This window comes from Neovison vison, chromosome 13 (genome assembly GCF_020171115.1).
Source record: "Neovison vison isolate M4711 chromosome 13, ASM_NN_V1, whole genome shotgun sequence".
Lineage (NCBI taxonomy): Eukaryota > Metazoa > Chordata > Mammalia > Carnivora > Mustelidae > Neogale > Neogale vison.
The window spans coordinates 148265717-148285527 of record NC_058103.1 but is presented as its reverse complement, the minus strand read 5'-3'; the positions used below and the strand labels follow the sequence as shown (position 1 = coordinate 148285527).

General features: G+C 46.2%; 1 protein-coding gene across 3 annotated transcripts in view; it reads right to left on the bottom strand.

The window, feature by feature from the left end:
- Nucleotides 1-19811, bottom strand: part of PDE8A (phosphodiesterase 8A) — a 147378-nt gene that overhangs the window by 42337 nt on the left and 85230 nt on the right. For all 3 annotated transcript variants that reach the window (XM_044231008.1, XM_044231007.1, XM_044231006.1), the window contains exons 6-11: nt 18815-18903; nt 8904-8982; nt 7369-7506; nt 2051-2139; nt 419-470; nt 276-318 (exon numbers count right to left, since the gene is read on the bottom strand). In XM_044231008.1, coding sequence (XP_044086943.1) covers nt 276-318; nt 419-470; nt 2051-2139; nt 7369-7506; nt 8904-8982; nt 18815-18903 — 490 coding nt within the window. The remainder of the gene's footprint in view (nt 1-275; nt 319-418; nt 471-2050; nt 2140-7368; nt 7507-8903; nt 8983-18814; nt 18904-19811) is intronic.

Genomic DNA, 19811 nt, shown 5'->3' with positions numbered 1-19811 from the left:
TATTCACTACCACTCTTCACCTAAGTTCGTGCATCTGAGGGGACCAGTTCTCTCCCCACAGGCTGAGACCCTCCCCAGGACACGCGTCAGAACACCCACAAGTGCTCAGGCCCTTCGGCTCAGAAACCAGCCTGGGGAATTAGGAGAGACCCAGTGCCGCGGTGCCAGGAAGCCACAGTCCCCCTGGGCACGAGGACAGCTCAGCAGAGTAAGGGTCTGCTGTTATCTGTTTCACAAGCCTAAGGACCCCTAAGAATGAACATGGAGCACCATACCTGTATGAGGGTCAGACTGAACACATTCAGTTATTTTCTCAGCCTAAAAGTGAATGTAGAAGCCATTAGTTCTGAACGTCTAGGCACGCGATCGGGGGGTCTTGCTGGGCACCCCTGCGGCCCCGAGGGCTCCCCTTACATACCTTATTGCTGCCATTGCACACTCTGATAATGGACACATAGTGTCTAATTTTTCTGCAAGTAGAAAACAAGGCATTATTTCTCTCCTGGCTCTCTAGTCTGACGGGTATGCAGCAGATTTGTATTATGAAAGAGCATCTCGTTCACAACCACAAAATGCTCTGAAGGGAACATTTCTATTGTTTGTGGCCAAGGCCACCAATAACCAGCCCAGAGTCTACAAGCATCCTCTGGAGTCTGTGCAGAGAAGTGGACTCTTCAGTAAAAAGACCACAATTCATCCAAGTCTTCACAACATGCAATAAAAAACACCAGTGTTTTAAACAATGGACTACAATATTAACCAACCAAAAGCCTTTAATTCCTTGGCACGTTTTCATCCTCACAGCCCTTTGCATGGCCGTTCGGCCTCAGGTTCCAGTGAGCCCTGAGCTCACAGCCATCGGGGCGGCGCCACAGGCCACACGGAGCTCCCTAACTGGAGTCTACAGCCAAGCACTGTGGACTGAACTCCTCACTTAACTTCCTGGGCCTGCCACCTTTCCACGTCTCCCCCTGGAGTGTCAAACCCCTCTCCTAACCACAAAAAAATGTGGAGGACAAAAAAAGGCCAAGATCAGAACAGAGAGCCCACAAAGACCCACCTCCCTGAGGCAGTGCCAACGGGCAGCACAGCCGGGCGCCCAGGCACGGGAGCCCAGCAGTCAGCACGGCGGCCCTGGGCCAGAAGCCTCTGCGGTCAGTCTGGCAGTCTGCTGGACCCTGGGCCAGAAACCTCCTGCCTCAGGCCTCAGTTTCCTCATCTGGAAAATGGAGATGATCACGGACGCCACAGCGGGTGCCAGGGAAGGCACGAAATGACGTCTCCCAGGCACTGAGAACCTGCCCACAGAGGGACGGGCTCGAGAAACCTCAGCAGCTGCTGTTGCCACCATGACCACATCTCGTCTGTGTTTTCTTTCCCTCATTCCCTGGGCAGAGATCACAAACTAGGTATGATTTTGTGGTTTGATTTTTGTGTTTATCTTAAGCATTTTCCCTTACCACTTAATTTTCTATGATCGTCATTTCTAATGGCTGCATTTTAACTGTTGGGTGTCCTTCATGTTCATAATTTCCCACTGTCCATACTAAGATAGATTCTGAGACAAACCATAGGAAATTTTTAGGCTCCTGATATATAATACTTTGCAATATGTAGTCACATCTGTTTTATATGAGAGTTGCTATAAATGGGAGTATTTTAAATACCTTTATCCAGCTTGATAGGTCTACACAGGAATAACACACAGGCTTTCAAGTTAGCTAACAATCTTTTAAAATCTAGGGAGTGGGCCCATTAGTGTTCTCACCACCCAGCTTAGTAACGTGACATTCTAATGGGAACACTTGGGTCTCTCTTGCGTCCATGCAGCTGAAGCAAGCCCGTCTGGAGCCTGGTGGCTCTGGGTCCCAAGCTGGGGGTCAGGCTGTAGCCCCAAGGATGCTGTGTCCTGGAAGGCCATTCTCTGATGACATCTGACCTTGTGACACATCTTTCTTTTAAATTTCTGCACGTGGTTCTTAACTCAGAGCCAATTTTGCACTAAGCCAAACATGGCTCGTTGACTGGAGTACCTCGTTGTTCCACTTACCCTCCCTGTCCAACGACAGGTATTATCTTCACATTTTGTTGCACATTATCTCCATTTTTCTTCTTGGCGTGGTAGATCCCTTGCCATTCCTATAAAGGGAACGTAAACATCCATCGATTGTCCATTCCAAACAAACACAAGAACATCTTCCACTTCAGGTTCTGACTCACTCATCAGGATTACAGCAATTAGGATTATAAAGAAATTATCCCAACCCCACAGTTTTGGGTATCTGACCATTCCCCCCAAGACCATCCCCTCCGGAGTTGCCAACACACACCAGCCCGCCACGGTGTGAGTGGTCACGGGTCTCTAGGGGCTGTCTGCTGGCAAAAGAGGGCCTGGGCCCAAGAGGGAAGCACGCTGCCCGGCTGCAGCACCCAGACTCTTCAGACTCTCTGAGCTCCCCCAACATCTGGGAGGGGGTGAACCTTGGGACTGGGGCAGAGAAGGGGCCACCTCTGCCGCCACCTGCATGGTGGCTGGCTACTGCCCTCTGGGGCGTGTGAGGGTTTCTGTCCTTCGGAAGGAGGTGGAGGGGGAGCACAGCCAGGTCCAGGCTCAGGTAGAAGAAATCAGAGACCTTAAAAGCCGGGGGCGCAGCCACACCAGCTGTGCCCTCGCGATCAGACAGAATACACACGGATCCTAGAGTGAAACCACAGAGGCGGCGGGCACGCGCCGAGACCACAGTGAGAACGGGCGCTGCGGGAGGCGCCTACTCTTGGGGCGGAGTGGAGAAGACTGGGATGGAGCTGGATTTTGTCACCACCTAAAATGTTCTGAATTCCTCCAAGGGTTACCAAGGTCCTTAAGCTATGAAGAGCCCTAAAATCCACTACAGGACACTCAAATCAGGGTGTTCTCTAATCTTCCGGACTTTCTAGATCCCTTAGGACCTGGTGCTGACTGAGGCAGGAAGCAGACCACCATGGCAGCCTTGGTGGCCTACCTCAACTCTCCTGTCCAAACACTCACACAGGGTCCATTCTAGAACCTTCCATGCTTACAGCCTGGCAACCTGCATGCAAATGCCCACAAGAGAATCTCCTTTTCAGGCTCCTCTGAGAAAGTGGATTCAGCAGAAGCCAGGACATTCTGACAGAAGCAAAGGAGGGTTCCTGGTGCTCCCCCTACCCTAGTATACTTGTGAAAACACTGCGCCAAGGAAGGACTGAAGTAAGAGACAGCCCGAGAGCCCAGCTCCGTGCTTACTGGCCCTGGGACAGAAGGGAGGTGAGGGTCTGACGCACTACAGTTCTCAGAGGAGAATGGCCTGTGGCAGGCAAGGGCTAAACAGGGGTCCCGAGACTGGAAGCTACCACCGGCCTTCCGTACCCACAGCCCGCGTGCCCACTGCGGGAGGCTGCAGCAGACAGGTGCAAGACTTACTTCTGAAGCTCACTATCAAGAAAAAGGGGGGAAACTGACTGTAGTGATGTTCGCAAAACTCTGTGAATAGACCCAACACCATAGTTTAAAGTCTAAACTATAGACTTTAAGTGGGTGAATTGTATAGTATGTGAATTCTCGATTAGTCTCAATAGAGAATTCTCTCAATAGAGCTATTACATAAAAGAGAGGGAGAAAAATGGGAGACCAATTCAATCCATCCATCAATTAGCACTTTAAAATCTATCTGCATGGCTTTCTCCTCTAATCCTTTCTGAAGAGACGTGAGCAGCCGCCAGATCCCAAGCAGAGGAACAAGCCAGTCGAACCCGAGCTCTGCGCTCTGGCTGAGGAACTGGGCAGGCGAGCCAGGGCCTCTGCTTGGAGAACAGCTTCGCCTCTAAGTTCTCCAGTCACTAACAGAAACAAAAAATAGTTACTTAGCACAGATTCTACTTCTTATCAAAAATATTGACCTCTCGGGTCACCTGGGTGGCTCAGTAGGTTAAAACCTCTGCCTTCGGCTCAGGACATGGTCTCAGAATCCTAGGGTCGAGCCCCACATCAGGCTCTCTGCTCTGCGGGGAGCCGGCTTCCCTCTGTCTCTCTGCCTGCCTCTCTGCCTACTTGTGAACTGTCAAATAAATAAATAAAATCTTTAAAAAAAGATTGATATTGACCTCTCATAAATATATGAGTTTCAGATCTTGAGAATAACACAGTACTGCCTTAGAATGCAATGACGGAAGAATCCATCTGGTAACGCACAGAAAGTCAGCAAAGCCTGACATGTGGCCAACATTCAGTAAATGGCCTGTTTCCGGCCCAGGTGGTTTTGCACAGGCCTCCCCGGGCCGGGCTCCCATCGGAACTGTACTAAGGCCCACACCCCGCTTCTGTCCCAGGGCAGGCTAACACCGAGCTGGGCTCCTCCAACTGCTGTGACAGCCCCCTCTGGGCGCCCAACCAACGGGCTGCTCTGGCCCCAGGGCTGGCGCAGGGCCCGTACACAGTCAACCGTCAAGGTCACTGGGGCTTCGGTTCCCTGAATGGAAAAGTTAGGCCAAGGTCAGAGCGTAGAATTCCTGCAGCCAGGCCGAGGGAGAGGAAGTCTGCGCCAGATCAGACTGGCCACTCCGGAGTGCCATGTGCGCAGACTGGATTCAGCCAGCACCGTCCGGAGGCGGGAAGAGGCCCCGCGAGGGTCAGGCCCAGGCGGCGTCACTCAGATGCAGGTTTAACAGACCCCACAGCTCAGGGATGAAATGGACACTGAAGGGGAGAGAGGAAGCAAAGCCACTCCAGGAACGGGGTCCAGGGAAGAGTCCAGGGACAGGCGGCCGACAAGCAGAGACCGCAGAGGCTAGAGAGGACGGGTTTTTTGTTGGCGGGACGAGGGAAACTGCTGTTAGACAAGGCGATTTCAGGATGGCGGCGGGAAGCTGCTCAAGACCCTGGAGAGCTGCTGCAGCTCGGCGTGGGGAGGAACAGGCCGCCCCCGCGGAGCAGCCAAGGCGCCTCGCCGACCAAGGAGCTTTGTGGGCAGAGCAGGGACAAAGAACCCTGGTAACCCCTGGGAGGAAACGGGAAGAAGAGTCAGGAGAAGCGGGCGCCTACGAGGGAGAAAACTCCAAGTTTCCAAACACTCGCCTCTGCAGCCAAGCTTCAGGTGCAGGCCGGTGTCGAGCCCGGACATTCCCCGGCACCTGCAAGACACAGTGTCCAGGGGAAGAGCCCCCGGAAGGCTCAGGTGCGTGAGGAGAGCAGAGCGTGGGTTCTAGAGCCCTGCCAGCGAAGTCTGCGGGACGAGGAAAGGGAGGCCATCGGGAAGGACATACGCGGTGATGCAAAGAAGCGCACGAGCGTGGAGGCTGAAAACCAAGGTCACCTGATGGCAGCGATGCCTCACCGGAGAGGAGCCCCTGGCTGAGAGCACCAGCTGGAGGGGCCGTGCAGTCTGTTTGCGGGCTCTCCGCTGGAGCAGCGTCGGGACTTCTTCTCTGCCCCCAAGTGGCCCACCTGGGCTCTGACCCTCCGAAGCCCCCGCCACAGGGGCTAACCACCTCCTGAGTCCCCATTCCTGTTCCCAGGGCACCTCTGGGCTCTCCCCACTGAGCCCAGGGCCAGAGTCGCCCTGCTTCTCCCTCCCTTGGGAGACTCAATCAGAAAGGCCCCATATTCTTTCATTCCCAAAACGGGGCCCAACCAAGCGGCCAGTCCTGTTGCAGGGTCGCCACAAACCAGCAGGGCGCGGCCAAAGGCCACTGGCTGCTCTTTTACCCTAGGAACTCCAAGATACGCCAAATCAATAAGCAGGCTCCTTTTTGAAATCAAGAGATACGGAAGTCAGTAATAGGATAATCTTTCAGATTCTCTGCTCACAACAAACATGGATTTTATAGAACAGGTCTCCTGCTGTTCAAGCTTGAGGCCCTTTGTACTGGTGCCAGGAACATTACTTAGTAGGCGAGACGCTCTTCACACGGATCTGGCTGCATCCCACGGCCTCACGTGCCCCTAACCGCCCCCTCCCCTCTCCCCTCGCTCTCCTCCATGACGGTGGGATGCCCCAGTGTTCTTGTGGTCAGATCAAGGCGCAGGAGGGCCGTCCTCTCTGGCTCCTGCCCAGCTGGCCCTCACAACAAAACCACCGGCTGACCCCTTCTCTAGCAGGAGTAGGAAGGCCATGGGAAAGCCCCCCACGGCTTCTGGGTCAGCGAGACTGCTGTCTGGTCACTGCCTTCTGAGAATGCCCCTTCTCAGTGAGTGAGGGAACCCGGGGTGCCTGAGCCCCCAATGGGCTCTTCATCCATCTCATCCTTCAGTGCACTTTCCAGAGGACCTGCTACTCTCTCTTGCAAGAAAATCATCATCCTTGACAGAAAGGTGGAGGCAGAATGGGATTCGGCTAGTGCCCACTTCTGCTATTCTCCTGGGAGTGTGTCACTGGGCCCTCACAGCCAGCCTGCCCTCTCCTTGTTTTCACTGCAAGGCAAACTGGGGTGCTCAGGGCCAGAGGAGAGCAAAAGGACACAAGCCCACGAACAGCATCTCAAGGGCCCAGGTACAGTGGGGGTACAGGCTCTGCAGAGCCCTTCTGCCCTCTCTATGGCAGACTGCTCTGCTGGGCTACGGGGAAGGTGTTGGTCGGATGCCACAGGACAGCAGGCGAGACAGCAGGTCACTAGCGTTCAAGTGTTTTGCGTAATCAGATCAACAGTCTCTCAACTTCCAGAAGTTTTTTAGAGCCCAGCAGGAAGGACTCTGAAAAGCAGCAGCCTTTTCCTTGTCATCACACATGAAAACCTAGTAACTGGGACGGGCTGGCAGAAGCCAGTGCTCCGAGAAATACCCTTGCGGACCGAGCCTGCCTTCCTCCCGCCTGACCCTCCAGCACCAGAATAAAGTGACCTGTCATGTTCACGGTCTGAAACAGGAGTTCTCTAAGGCAGCAGCTTATGTTCACTCTTCTTTCTAGACCAGAACCTAGCAGAGCGCCAGCCCGCAGGAGGCACTCCAGAAACGGCTGAACACATGCACGAGGCTCAGAGAACTGTCGGGCTCAGATGTGCTCTGAGACTCTGGGACCTCACTGGCAATCCTCTGCCCAAACGCGCGTGCCAACATCTACCACTGGGACCGTCCATTATAGCAAGATCAATTTACTTATTACAGAGAAAAAGACAGTGATTTCAAGTGTCAATCAAAGTTACTCTGCATAACACCTAATCATACCCTACACTTCCTTGATATTCGTTTCCTCATCTGCAAAATGGGAGTAGCAGGGACACCACCACCGGTACTTCCCCGGGCTCCTGGGAAGAGTGAGACTCACATTACCTGGCACATGCCACACTCAGTGAACACGTCTCCTTCTTTTCCTCTTTGTTACGTGAAAGTAAAAAAGTTACTGACCTCTTACTTACCTTGCCTATCCTGATGCACGAATTTATAGTATCGAGCAAATCAGCCTTTTTTTCATTTATAGGCACTTCTGCTAACTCCTTTCCTATTAATTCACCTGACTGATAGCCCATGGTTGTTTCAAATGCAGGATTTGCATACTGGGGGGAGACAAGAGAAACAACATCAAGCAAATTAAAAGAGAATTTGAAAAGAGGGCTACCAAGGGCATTCACCCAAGCTCTCACATTTTCTGCCCCAAAAGCCCAGGGGCCTGGAGCTTAACCATGAGTTTGAAAGCCATAAAAGCATAGTCCCAGGAGATCCCTGGAGTGCAGAGAAGCCTCTGTTCTGGGGACACCTGGCTAATCTGCTCTGGTCCCTGGGGCCCCAGAGAGAGCAGCTAGCCCCATCCCCCTTGAACACCGACAGAGGAAAGAAGCCACGTGGGGACAGGCCCAAGGAGCTACAGAAGGATTTTTTGGGTGACAATGCAGTAGAATGAAGCACCAAGGTGACTCCAGCAAGTCACCTAACCCAGTAAGTCTCAGTCGGTGCATCTGTTTAATGGGAAGGAAACCTCTAGGTGGCTTCCCTCATGTGATACACACGAGGAGTGTGCTGGGAAAGCAGGCTGCAAACTGGGAAGTGTTCACAGAGGCCAGGCCGTGTGGCCGGATTTCAGGGAAGACCAGACGACTAGAAGAAAACGTACAGGGAAGTTGTGCCGGATACAGCAGTAACTGACAGCACTTACGGTCTGTGTTCCTTGCTAGACGCGGCAGGGAGCCCTCGGCACACACGCACCCGCTGAGAACCTCCTGACAGAAGGCAGGCTGCTGGGAGCAGGACTCCCACTGCCGTCTGCACAGCTGGGAGACGAAGCGGCCCGCCTGACCTCGCTCAGCTAGGACGGCCTGGTGGCTGCCTGCAAACCCCCCACCCGCCTGCCCCTAGCCTGCGCCCCCAGCACCCGCCAGGCTGCCTCTCTCTCCCCAGAGAGTCGCAAGTTACAGTGAAGAACGGGCCTGCTCGGGAGGGACAGGAGGAGCGTTTCCTCGGCGCAAGCCCTCTTCTGCTCTCTAAAAGTACAAGCCATGTTATCTCAAGCGGCTTCTATGAAGCCGCTTTTGTTCAGCAACTACTAGGTTATTCTGGAAATTGTGAGTAGTTTCGAGTAAATTTCTATAGGTGTAAGCTCTCTTCAAAAATAGTGAGAAAGGCCAGAGCTTGCAGACCGCAGTGGTAATCCCTCTGGATACCAGTCTCCTCTTGCTAAATAAGCAAATGGAAAGGTGAGCAGTAATAAATGCAAATGTGGCATTTCCACAGAATGTTTTCTAGCACCTTAAGTAATTATTAGTATCTTTTCTTATCTATCAGGAACTTTAAATTTTAATTATGTATTTTTAGATTTTGTTCTGATAATCCTCTAAGGAAAACTTGGTCTCTTTAACTTCAAAAAGAAAAAAAAAAAAAGATCATACTGGAGAGGTTCAATCCTAAAAGAAGAAACAATACCAGAAATTCAGAGAAACGAACTTCCCAAATGACAAACCTGTATAACGCGGTCTTCACTTGTAATTTCAATTGCTTCTTGACTTTTCTCTAACGCAGTGAATACTGAGTTACAAGCCCTTAATGGGTAGGAAAAAAAAAGAGGGGGAGGACTAATTAATGTAAATACTACAAAAAATATAATACAATCTTGGGTTATTGCATTATTGACTTATTTAAATGTGTTTTTCATTGGAGGATAAGAGTAATACATACGAACTCAAGAAAAAGGAGGGGAATATTAAAAAAGAAAAATGTTCCACAGCCATGCTACTTGCGACCATGGCTACGCACAACAGATGCCCCCCCGACTTCCAGCGTGAGGACAGGGTAGGACCCACGCCAGGCCAGATCACAGCCCTTCTCCCTCTCTGTGCCCCTGCGCACGGGACTGAACCTCTCGAGCCTTCCTTCTCCCCATGTCCCCAGTCTCCTGATGACTACAGGAGAGAAGAGAATCAAGAATCCTGCACAGAGCCCAACAGAAAGGAGGCTGTCGGTCAGTTGTTATTCTTTTTTTTTTTTTAAATGTAAAGAAGAATATGTATTTGGAAAGAGGAAAGAAATCATAACAAATTATAAACTTAAAAAGATAATAATCATCACCAAATCCAGAAAAGTCAACCTTAACCTTAATCCATACAGTTAATTTGAATAAGGCAGGGTTAAGAGTGCCGACCCCCTGTACAATCAAAAAAATCTGCGTGTAACTTTTGACTCGCCAGAAACTTAAATACTAGTAGACTACACCTACTGTAGACCGGAAGCTTTATCCATAATATAACCAGTCAATTAACACAGATTTTGTATGTTATATGCCATATATATCTATGTGTATATATATATAAATACACATACATACATACACTGCTTCTCCCAATAAAGTAAGCTTGAGAAAAGAAAATGCTAGTAAACAGATCACAAGGAAGAGAAAATACATTTATAGGTATTTAGTAAAAAGAATCCACATATAAGTGAACCTGCGCAGTTCAAATCCATGTTGTTCAAGGGTCAACCGTAATTTTATTTTTTTTATTTTTATTTTTTAAAAGATTTTATTTATTTGACAGAGAGAGAGAAATCACAAGTAGGCAGAGAAGCAGGCAGAGAGAGAGAGAGGGGAGGAAGCAGGCTCCCTGCGGAGCAGAGAGCCCAACGCGGGGCTCGATCCCAGGACCCTGGGATCATGACCCAAGCCGAAGGCAGAGGCCTCAACCCACTGAGCCACCCAGGCGCCCCTCAACCGTAATTTTATTAACAAACTACCCGACACATATCTATAGAACAGTTTCCGTATACACCTGGCAGTATAATCTTTGATGCCTATTCCTATCACAACATAATTTTCACAGTTACCAGAAAGATAATTCAGTCTTTTCTAATGAAATACAGTTGACATATAAGATTCTGTTAGCTTCAGGTGTAAAACATAGTGACTCGACATTTGTACACATTGCAAGTGATCACCACAGCAAGTGTAGGCGTCATCTGTCGCCATGCAAAATTACTACAATAGAGCTCACGCTTGAACCACAGGTTCAAACTGCAGGGTTCACTTATACGTGGATTTTCTCTAATACATACAGTACTGTAAGTGTATTTTCTTTTCCTTATGTTCTTTTTAGTAGTATTTTCTTTTCCCTGGCTTACTTTGTTGTGAGGACATAGTATGTAATACACATGCCATACAAAATCTCTGTTAACTGACTGGTTAGGTTACGGGTAAGGCTTCCAGTCTACAGTAGGCTGTTAGTACACAAGCTTCTGGGGAGTCGGGACTATACACGGATTTTCAACTGCAAGGAGGGTCAGTACTCCCGGCCCTGCATGGTTCCAGGGCTGACTTTATCACTCGCCTCTGTTCCCCACGATGTACACTGCAACCACCTGAGGTACTTCTAACTGTAGTTCTGTGCCTCAGGATCCCCTGTGCCTCCGGCCCAGACCCCCCTCCCTCTGGTAGCCACCACTCTGTTCTCTGTATTTACGACTCTAGGTTTGGTTTGGCTCTGTTGTTCAGATTTTACTTAATTATCTTTCTCTGAGGGCAAGATTTCATTCTTTTTATGGCTGCATAATATTCCATTATGTATGTGTGCGTGTGTGTGTGTATACACGCACACACTACGGAATGAATATATATATATATATGTAAAACATCTTTTTTTAGCCACTTACCTACTGATGGATACTCGGATTACTTCTGTAACTGGCTATTGTAAATAATGCTGCAGTAAACCCAGAAGTGCTTACTTACTACCTTTTGGAATTAGTGTTTTTGTATTCTTTGGGTAAATACCAGTAGTAGACTTACTGGCTCATATGGTAATTCTATTTTTAACCTTTTGGAGGAAACGTCGGTCTTCCACAGTGCCACACCTGTTTGCATTCCTACCAACAGTGCATGAAGGTTCCTTTCCCTCCACATCCTCACCAACACTGTATCGTGTGTGTGTGTGTGTGTGTGTGTGTGTTTAAAGATTTTATCTATTCATTTGGCAGACAGAGATCACAAGTAGGCAGAGAGGCAGGCGGAGCGAGAGGGGGAAGCAGCCTCCCTGCTGAGCAGAGAGCCCGATGTGGGGCTTGATCCCAGTACCCTGGGATCATGACCTGAGCCGAAGGCAGAGGCTCAACCCACTGAGCCACCCAGGCACCCCTGGATCTTGTGGTTTTGGTTTTAGCTATTCTGGCAGGTATAACGTGATCTCTCACTGGGATTTTGACGTCAATTTCCTTGAGGATTAGCGATCTTGAGCATCATTCTCACCTGCCTGTTGGCCATCTGTCTTCTTTCAACAGAATATCTATTTCTTTATCATTTATCTTTATATTTTATATCTATATATATTTTCTTTATTATTTCTTTATATTCATATATATTATATAGATTTTCTTTTCTTTTTTTTTTTTTTTTTAAAGATTTTATTTATTTATTTGAGAGAGAGAGTGTGAGAGAGAGCATGAGCGAGGAGAAGGTCAGAGAGCGAAGCAGACTCCCCATGGAGCTGGGAGCCTGATGTGGGACTCGATCCCGGGACTCCAGGATCACGCCCTGAGCCGAAGGCAGTCGTCCAACCAACTGCGCCACCCAGGCGTCCCTATATAGATTTTCTTTACCCATTTCTTTATCATTTGTTATTTAGTTGTGCAAATTCTTTACATATATTGGATATTAACTCTTAGAGGCTAGATGATTAGCAAATATCTTCTCCCGTTCAGGAGGCTGACTTTTCACTTTGTTGGTGGCCTCCTTTACTGTGCAGAAGCTTTTTAGTTTGATGTAGTCTCATTTATTTTTGCTTTTGTGCCCTTGTCTTTGGAGTTTGATCCAAAAAAAAAAAAAATCATTAAAACCAGTGTCAAGGAGCTTGCTACCTATTTTTCTTCTAAGAGTTTTGTGGTTTCAGGTCTTACATATAAGTCTTTAATGCATTCTGAGTTAACATTTGTATAAGGTTAACGTAATGGTCCAGTTTTCCTTACAACAATTTTAAAAACTGTCCTTTCCCCATTGTATATTCTAGCCTCTTTTGTTGTAGGTTAACTGACCACATAAACATGGGTTTGTTTCTGAGCTCTCTGTTCTATTCTGTTGATCCATATGTCCGTTTTCATGCCAGACCGTACTGTTCTGATTACTGTAGGCTGGCAGTGTGGTCTGAGATCAGGGAGCGTGCTACCTCCGGCTCTGTTCTTCTTTCTCAAGATTCCATTGGCTATTCAGGGTCTTCTGTGGTTTCATACAGATTTGGGGGATTATTTGTTCTACTTCTGTGAAAAATGTCAATGGAATCTCGATAGGGATTACATTAACTGTGCGGATTGCTTTGCACAGTATGGACATTTTAACAATATTAATTATTCCAATCCATGAGCGTGGTGTATCTTCCTGTTTATTTGTGTAGTCTCCAATTCCTTTTATCAATGTCTTATAGTTTTCAGTGTACAGGTTTCTTACCTCCTTGATCAGTTATTCCTAGGCATTTTATTCTTTTTGAAGAAATTTTAAATGGGATTTATTTTTCTTTTGGATAGGTCACTATTAGTGTATAGAAATACAAAGGAATTTTGTATATTGATTTTGCATCCTGGAATCTTAGTGAATCGTTTATTAGCTCTAGTAGATTTTAGTGGCATCTTTAGGGTTTTCATCATAGAGTATCATTTTATCTGCAAATAGTGACAGTTTCACCTTTTCATTTCCAATCTGGATGCCTTTTATTTCTTTTTCTTGCTAACTGCTCTGGCTAGGACTTCCAGTACTACGTTAAATAAAAGTGTGTGTGGTGGGGGGAGGGGAGATTCTTGACTTGCTTCTGATCTTAGAAGAAAAGCTTTTCACTACTGAGTATGGTGTTATCTGTGAGTGTCACACGTGGCCTTTCTTACACTGAGATATGTTCTCCCATACCCACTTGATGGAGTGTTTTTATTATGAATGGATGTTATACTCTGTCAAATGTTTTTTCTACATCTATTGAGATGATCATAGGATTTTTTAGCTTTCATTTTGTTAATATGGTATATCCTGTCGATTTGATTTGTAGGTTGAACCACCCTTGTATCCCCCCCAAATAAATGATCCTATATTATCCTTTTAATGTATTGCTGAATTCAGTTTGCTAATAGTTTGTTGAGGATTTTTGCATCTATGTTCATCAGGGATAGTGGCCTGTCATTTTAACACGTTGTGGCATCCTCATCTGCTTTTGGCATCAGGGTAAATCTCTCCTCATAAACTGAATTTGGAAGAATTCCTTTTTTTTTTTTTTTTTTTTTTGGAAGAGTCTGAGAAGAACTGGTATTAATTCTTTGAATGTTTGGTAGATTTCTCTAGTAGATTTCACAAACATTCACTAGAATGTTTATAGATTTCATCTGGTCCTGGACTCTGTTGTTGGGAGGTTTTTGATTACTGATTCAATCTCCTTACTAGTAATTTGTTCATATTTTCTGTCTCTTCATGATTCAGTCTTAGAAGATTGTATGTGTCTAGGAATTTATCCATTTCTAATTGCTGGCACACAATTGTACAAAGTTGTCTCTTGCAATTCTTAATATTTCTATGGTATCCTAAGTTCCCTTTCATTTCTGATTTTATTTATTTGAGCCCTCTTTTTTTCTCTTTGGTGAGTCCAGCCAAAGGTTTGTCAGTTTTATCTTTCAGTGAACCAGCTCTTAGTTCCACTCATCTTTCTCATCTCTATTTCATTTATTTCTACCCTGATTGTATTTCCTTCCTTCTACTAACTTTGAAGCTTTGTTTGTTCTTCTTTTTCTAGTTGCTTTAGGTGTAAAGTTATTGTTTAAGATTTTTCTTTTTCTTCACGTAGGCTTGTATTGCTACGAACTTCCCTTTTAGAGCCACTTTTGCTGCAATCTCAACAGATTTTGGTATGTTATATTCCTTTTTTCATTTGTTTCTAAGCATTTTAAAAAGTTCCTCCTTTGATTTCTTTGATAGCCCTTTGGTTGTGCAGTAGCATATTGTCTTATTCTCCACATTTTTCTGGTTTTTCCAGTATTCTTCTTGTAATTCACTTCTAGTTTCATACCATTGTGGTCAGAAAAGATGCTTGCTATGATTTCAATCTTCTTGAAAGTACTGAGACTTCTTTTGTGGCCTAACATGATCTATCCTGGAGAATGCTGCATGTGCATTTAAGAAGATTATGCATCTTGCTGCTTTTGCATGAAATGTTTTGTATGTATCTATTAAGTTCATCTGGTCTACTGTGCTGTTTAAGGCCAATGTTCCATTATTTATTTTCTATCTGGATGATCTATCCACTGATTTAAGTGGGCTAAGTCCCTCTACTACAATTATATTGTCAATTTCTCCCTTTATGCTTCTTAATATTTGCTTTATATATATTCTGGTGCTTCCATGATGGATGGATATATATTTTAAAATGTTATATTTTCTTCTGGGGTTGACCTCTCTATCATTATGTAATGCCCTTCTTTTATTACAGCCTTTGTTTTAAAGTCTATTTTGTCTCATATGAATATAGCTATACCAGCTTTCTTTTTGTTTCCCGTATGGAATATCACTTTCCATCCCTTCCCTTTCATTCTGTGTGTATCCTTACTTCTGAAGTCAGTCTCTTGAAGGCAGGCACACAGATGAGTCTTTTTGAAAATTATTAATTTTTGATTCAAGTATCATGCTTTTTGATTAGATAATTTAATCTATTTACACTTAACATAATTATTGGGTATTACTGCCATTTTTGTTTACTGTTTTGTGGATGTTTCCATAGTTTCTCTCTGTTCCTTTCTTCTCTTTCTTTCTTTCTGGTTTGATAACTTTCCTTAGTGTTATGTTTACATTTCTTTCTCATTCTCTTTTGTGTATTTGCTGTAAGTTTTGCTTCGTGGATACCATGAAGTTCACATATATTGTCCTATATATTGAACAGTCTATTTTAAGTTGGTAACAACTTAAATTTGAACATAGTTCAAAAACATATTTTTACTAACCCCTCGTTTTGTCTTTAACGTCACATTTTACACTATTTTATGTATCCCTTAACTAGTTATTGTAGCTTTCCTTAATTTTACTACTTCTGTCTTTCGACCTTCATACTGGCTTTATAAGTGACGAATCTGCTACCTTTACTATAGATTTACCTTTTCCAGGGACATTTTTTACTTTCACGTATTTTTTTGTTATTAATTAGTGCCATTTCTTTTCAGCTGGAAGAAATCAGTAATTTTCTTAGCAGAAACTTTGCAGGTCAGAAGGAAGTGCCATGACTTACTCAAGGTGCTGATGGTAAAAACCCTGCAACCAAGAATACTCTACCTGAGAAGACTGCCATCCAGAGAGACCAAGAGTTTTCCAGATTAGCAAAAGCTAAAGTTCATCACCACTAATCAGCTTTACAAGAAATGTTAAAGGGAGTTCTTTAAGCTAAAAGAAATGGCACTGTTCTATTTAAAGTTATACCATAATCTATTCAACAAATCCCCCATGATTGGACATTTAGGTTGCTTCCAATTTAGTTCTCTTATATGCCTCAGAAGATGGAAAAAAAGAAAGCAACTGCCTGCTTGTTCATAAAATGCAAAGACAATATTAAGGAAACTAACAATAGCAAAGCTTTTACATTATTCCTGGTATTAACAAACTATCTCACTAAACAAAACAAAGCAGCCTAGACAACAGAAATTAGCTTTTATTTCTTGGGTATATAAAAATCAAGTGATGAAATGTGAATTAGACATCAATGAAACTATTATTTTAAAAATAAACAAATAAACAATGAGCAAGAAGTTCCCAACTCTGATATATCAAGCTTAGAGTAGATGGATTTGCGAGAAGCTCTACTTGGTTTTATCATTCTTTTTAAAATTGTTGCAGATTTGATAAATAAAAGATAGTATATCATTCTCATTTTCATTTCTTTTGATTACTAGTGAAGCAGATATCTGTCTTTTCACATCAACTGGCCATTAATATCTCCTGTGAACTGCCTGATCATGGCCTTTTTAATTTTTTCTACTGGATGTTTCCATTTTTCAATGATCCATCAAAGCTCTTTACACTATTGGGTTTTAACCTGTCTGTCTTATATGCTACAGATATATTCTTCCCCATGTTATTTATCTAAAAATTTAACAATATTGGGGTGCCTGGGTGGCAGAGTCAGCTAAGTGTCTCTGTTTTGGCTCAGGTTGTGATCTCAGGATCCTGAGATTGATCCCCCCCATCAGGGTCCATGCCCAGCAGGGAGTTCTGCTTAAGATTCTCTCTCCCCCCTCTCTGCCCCTCCCATTCATGTGTGCACGCTCTCTCTCAAATAAATAAATACATCTATAAAATAAAATAAAAATAAAAATGTAACATTATTTAAGGTTTTTTTAAAAAAACTGTAGACCAGCTTAACATTTTTACAGTGTTTAATCTGACTCTATTTGTTTACCCAATCTGGCTTTTATGCCATGCTGAATTTAAAAAGACTTCATCATCCAATCACATATGTTCGCTTACATTTTTAGTAGTCATGTAGCCCCACTTTTAACATCAAGTCTCTGGAATTTATTTTGGGGTTGGGTGTGAGATCAAGATGTAACTTAATTTTCCTTCCAAACAGTTAACAAGTTGTCACAATTTTATTCACTGAAAAGTCTTCCCTTTTCCATGTTGATTTAAGCTGCCATGTTGATCATATGCTAAATTCGTAAATATACTCAAGTCTATTTCTACACTTTGCATTCCAGTTTACTGATCTAGCGGCAACACAAAGGTGCTTGTTATATAGCTTGTTAGCGCATTTGAGCATCCAGCAAAACAAGTCTGGATTTCTCCCAGGTCTCTAGCCCACATCACCCCCTTCCCTTCCTATCTTCCCTTCCCTTCACTACGGACTTCTCCCTTGGTTGCCAGCTGGGGCAGAGAACAAAGCAGGGCACGATGGCAGGTGGGGACAGAGAGGTGAGCAGAAGACGCACCACAGGCCATATCTGAGAGCCTGGACTTCCTCCTAAAGGCAATGGGGAGGTGGAAAGCCCACTCACGAGTGGAAGTGCATGTCACTGTGGTGTGGAGAATGACAGGAGTCAAGAAGGATGCAGGGAGACTGACCGATAGCTCAACAGTCCAGTAAGAGGAAAGAGGTGCCTAAAGAGGAAGGTAAGTGGGCACATTCCACAGATATTCAGGAAGCAAAACCGACAGGACTGGGTCGGTGGCGGGTGTTGGGGATGCATGAAGGAGACGCGGTGGTTTCAAGTCTAGGGCCACAGGGGAGGTGATCTGTGTTCACCGAGCTAAGGGATACAGGAAGGAAGGTCAGAGGTTACAGTCGGATTTAGGGGTGAAGGAGAGACAATGACTGCAGGTTGGGAAAGGCTGGTCACACCCAGAGGGATTCCCGGTGCTGCGTGCCGCTTCTGAGGTCTCAAATCTACCTCACTTCATCCCCCGGGGGTCACTGCTGCACCCTGACCCGACCAGATAAGCTCTAGTATCAGCGACTGGTGAGGACGCGTTCCTCTCAGGCCGGCAGCCTCACTTGCTGCGGGGACGCTGCAGCCGGCCTGCATCCCGAGGGAGGGAGGAGCAGGCCTCGAGGCAGCCATCCACCTCAGCTTCCTGACAAAACCCGGCCAACAAAGCTCTTCTGGACACTTCACTAGCCTTGAAACACGTCTGCTCGTCAGAACTTCTCTGCTACCTCAAGTTTCATTTCCTTTGGTCTGGGAAGTACTTCTGCTTCCTGCACGTGGAAGCCAGCACTGTCCCCACTCTCGTCTCCCTCCCTCAAGCCCCGACCCCTTACCTCTGCCCTGGGCACGTACACACACAGTCACCTCATTCGCCCCTTGGTGCCTGGAAATGTGCAAGGACAGACCACCCAAGGAAGAAACCCAGGATGACAAAGAGCTGCTGACTTTTTCCTCCTTCTATCAAACTCATATAATTTTAAGAATTTTTTGCTTTTTCAGTCGTACAAGGAACTAGGTTTCTACTCAATTAACTTAAAAAAAAAAAAACTTTTGCTCAGGAGCAAATTACAAAATGATTATCTGCAGAGAAGAAAACATGTCACCTAGCAAAGGTAACTAGTACTGGTAGGTTGGGTGTACACAAGTTATTTTTTATTTTTGTAAAAAACTAATCAGATAATTCGGTATTTATACTTCCAGCCTGCTTTGTCCGTCTACATTCTTTCGGAGCCCCACGGCTAACAGGATCACTCGAGGGACAGCCAGGTGGACGCCAAGAGTCTATGCGAGGAGAGTCCCCGGGTCGCCGCCCGCTCCCACCTCAGCAGGAGGTCGGTTAGAGCCCAAAGAGCCACAGCCCAGGCCTCCCCGGCGGAGCCCCCTGCACGCTGCGGCGCGGGCGTCCCAGCCGGGGCGTCCCAGCCGGGGCGTCCCAGCCGGGGCGGGGCCGATTACCTGAGTTTGAGCTGGGACCGCACCTCTCCGAACTCCAGCTGGAGCAGCTCGTTGTAGCAGGCCATGAGGCTGGGGTTCTCCACATACCTCTGCGAAGAGAAAGGACACGTGGGTAAAGCAGTGCGTCTCCGAAGTCAGTGTGTCCGTCAACAGAAACACCTCTTCAGCAGACTTCTCCAGCGGGGAACGGGAACCTAAAATCCGCATCGTTAGTGATGAACAGGAACTGAGGGAGGAAACCTGTGGTACCAAAGGAGCGCCGGCAAAGGCTCTGTTTGAGGTGAGAGGATTTTGGATGTCTCCATGTCGCTATCAGAGCCTAGAATATGTGGAAGGAAGAAATCTATTTAACTCAAGTCCTACTTCCATTAACTGCCCGAGCACAGTCCGCATCCTCGTTACAACCGTTCAGGCTCACAGGAAGCAAACGCACGCTTGTGCTTCTCTTTGCCCCAGGATTTCACAAAGAGAACCCCCACTCGGGCGACACCTTCCTATGCTCACCTTGAACCACGGCTCAACCAAGCCACCAAAGGCTGGCCCTCCACGGCTTTGTCCCATGGCCCTTACTGCCCTGGACAGTGACAACCTTGTGTAAGAACATTTATGTAATGGAAGCATCTCACCACACAGCAAACAACACAGTTCAAGAAGCGTGGACCCATTCCACCACCAAATTCTGTATTCCATGAAGACGTCTTAGAAGTCACTGTGTTCTGTCACATAGTTCCATCGAGGTAGCAGAAATATTTGGGAACAGTTACTCACCCCTATTTCTATGACCCCGGCTCAATGCACGGCTGATCCTCTGCCGGTGAGGAGGAGGCTGAGGCCTAAGAGGCAGGCCAGGGCCTCTGCAAGTCACCACCTCCGAGCCAAAGCCAGACCAATCTAGAACAAGTGCCCCTCAAAGAGCTCCTGGCTCTGCCACAGGCAAGGGGACCAGCCTCCCATTTAAACAATGATCAGGATCTTGCCTGAGTGTCAAGCAGCTAAT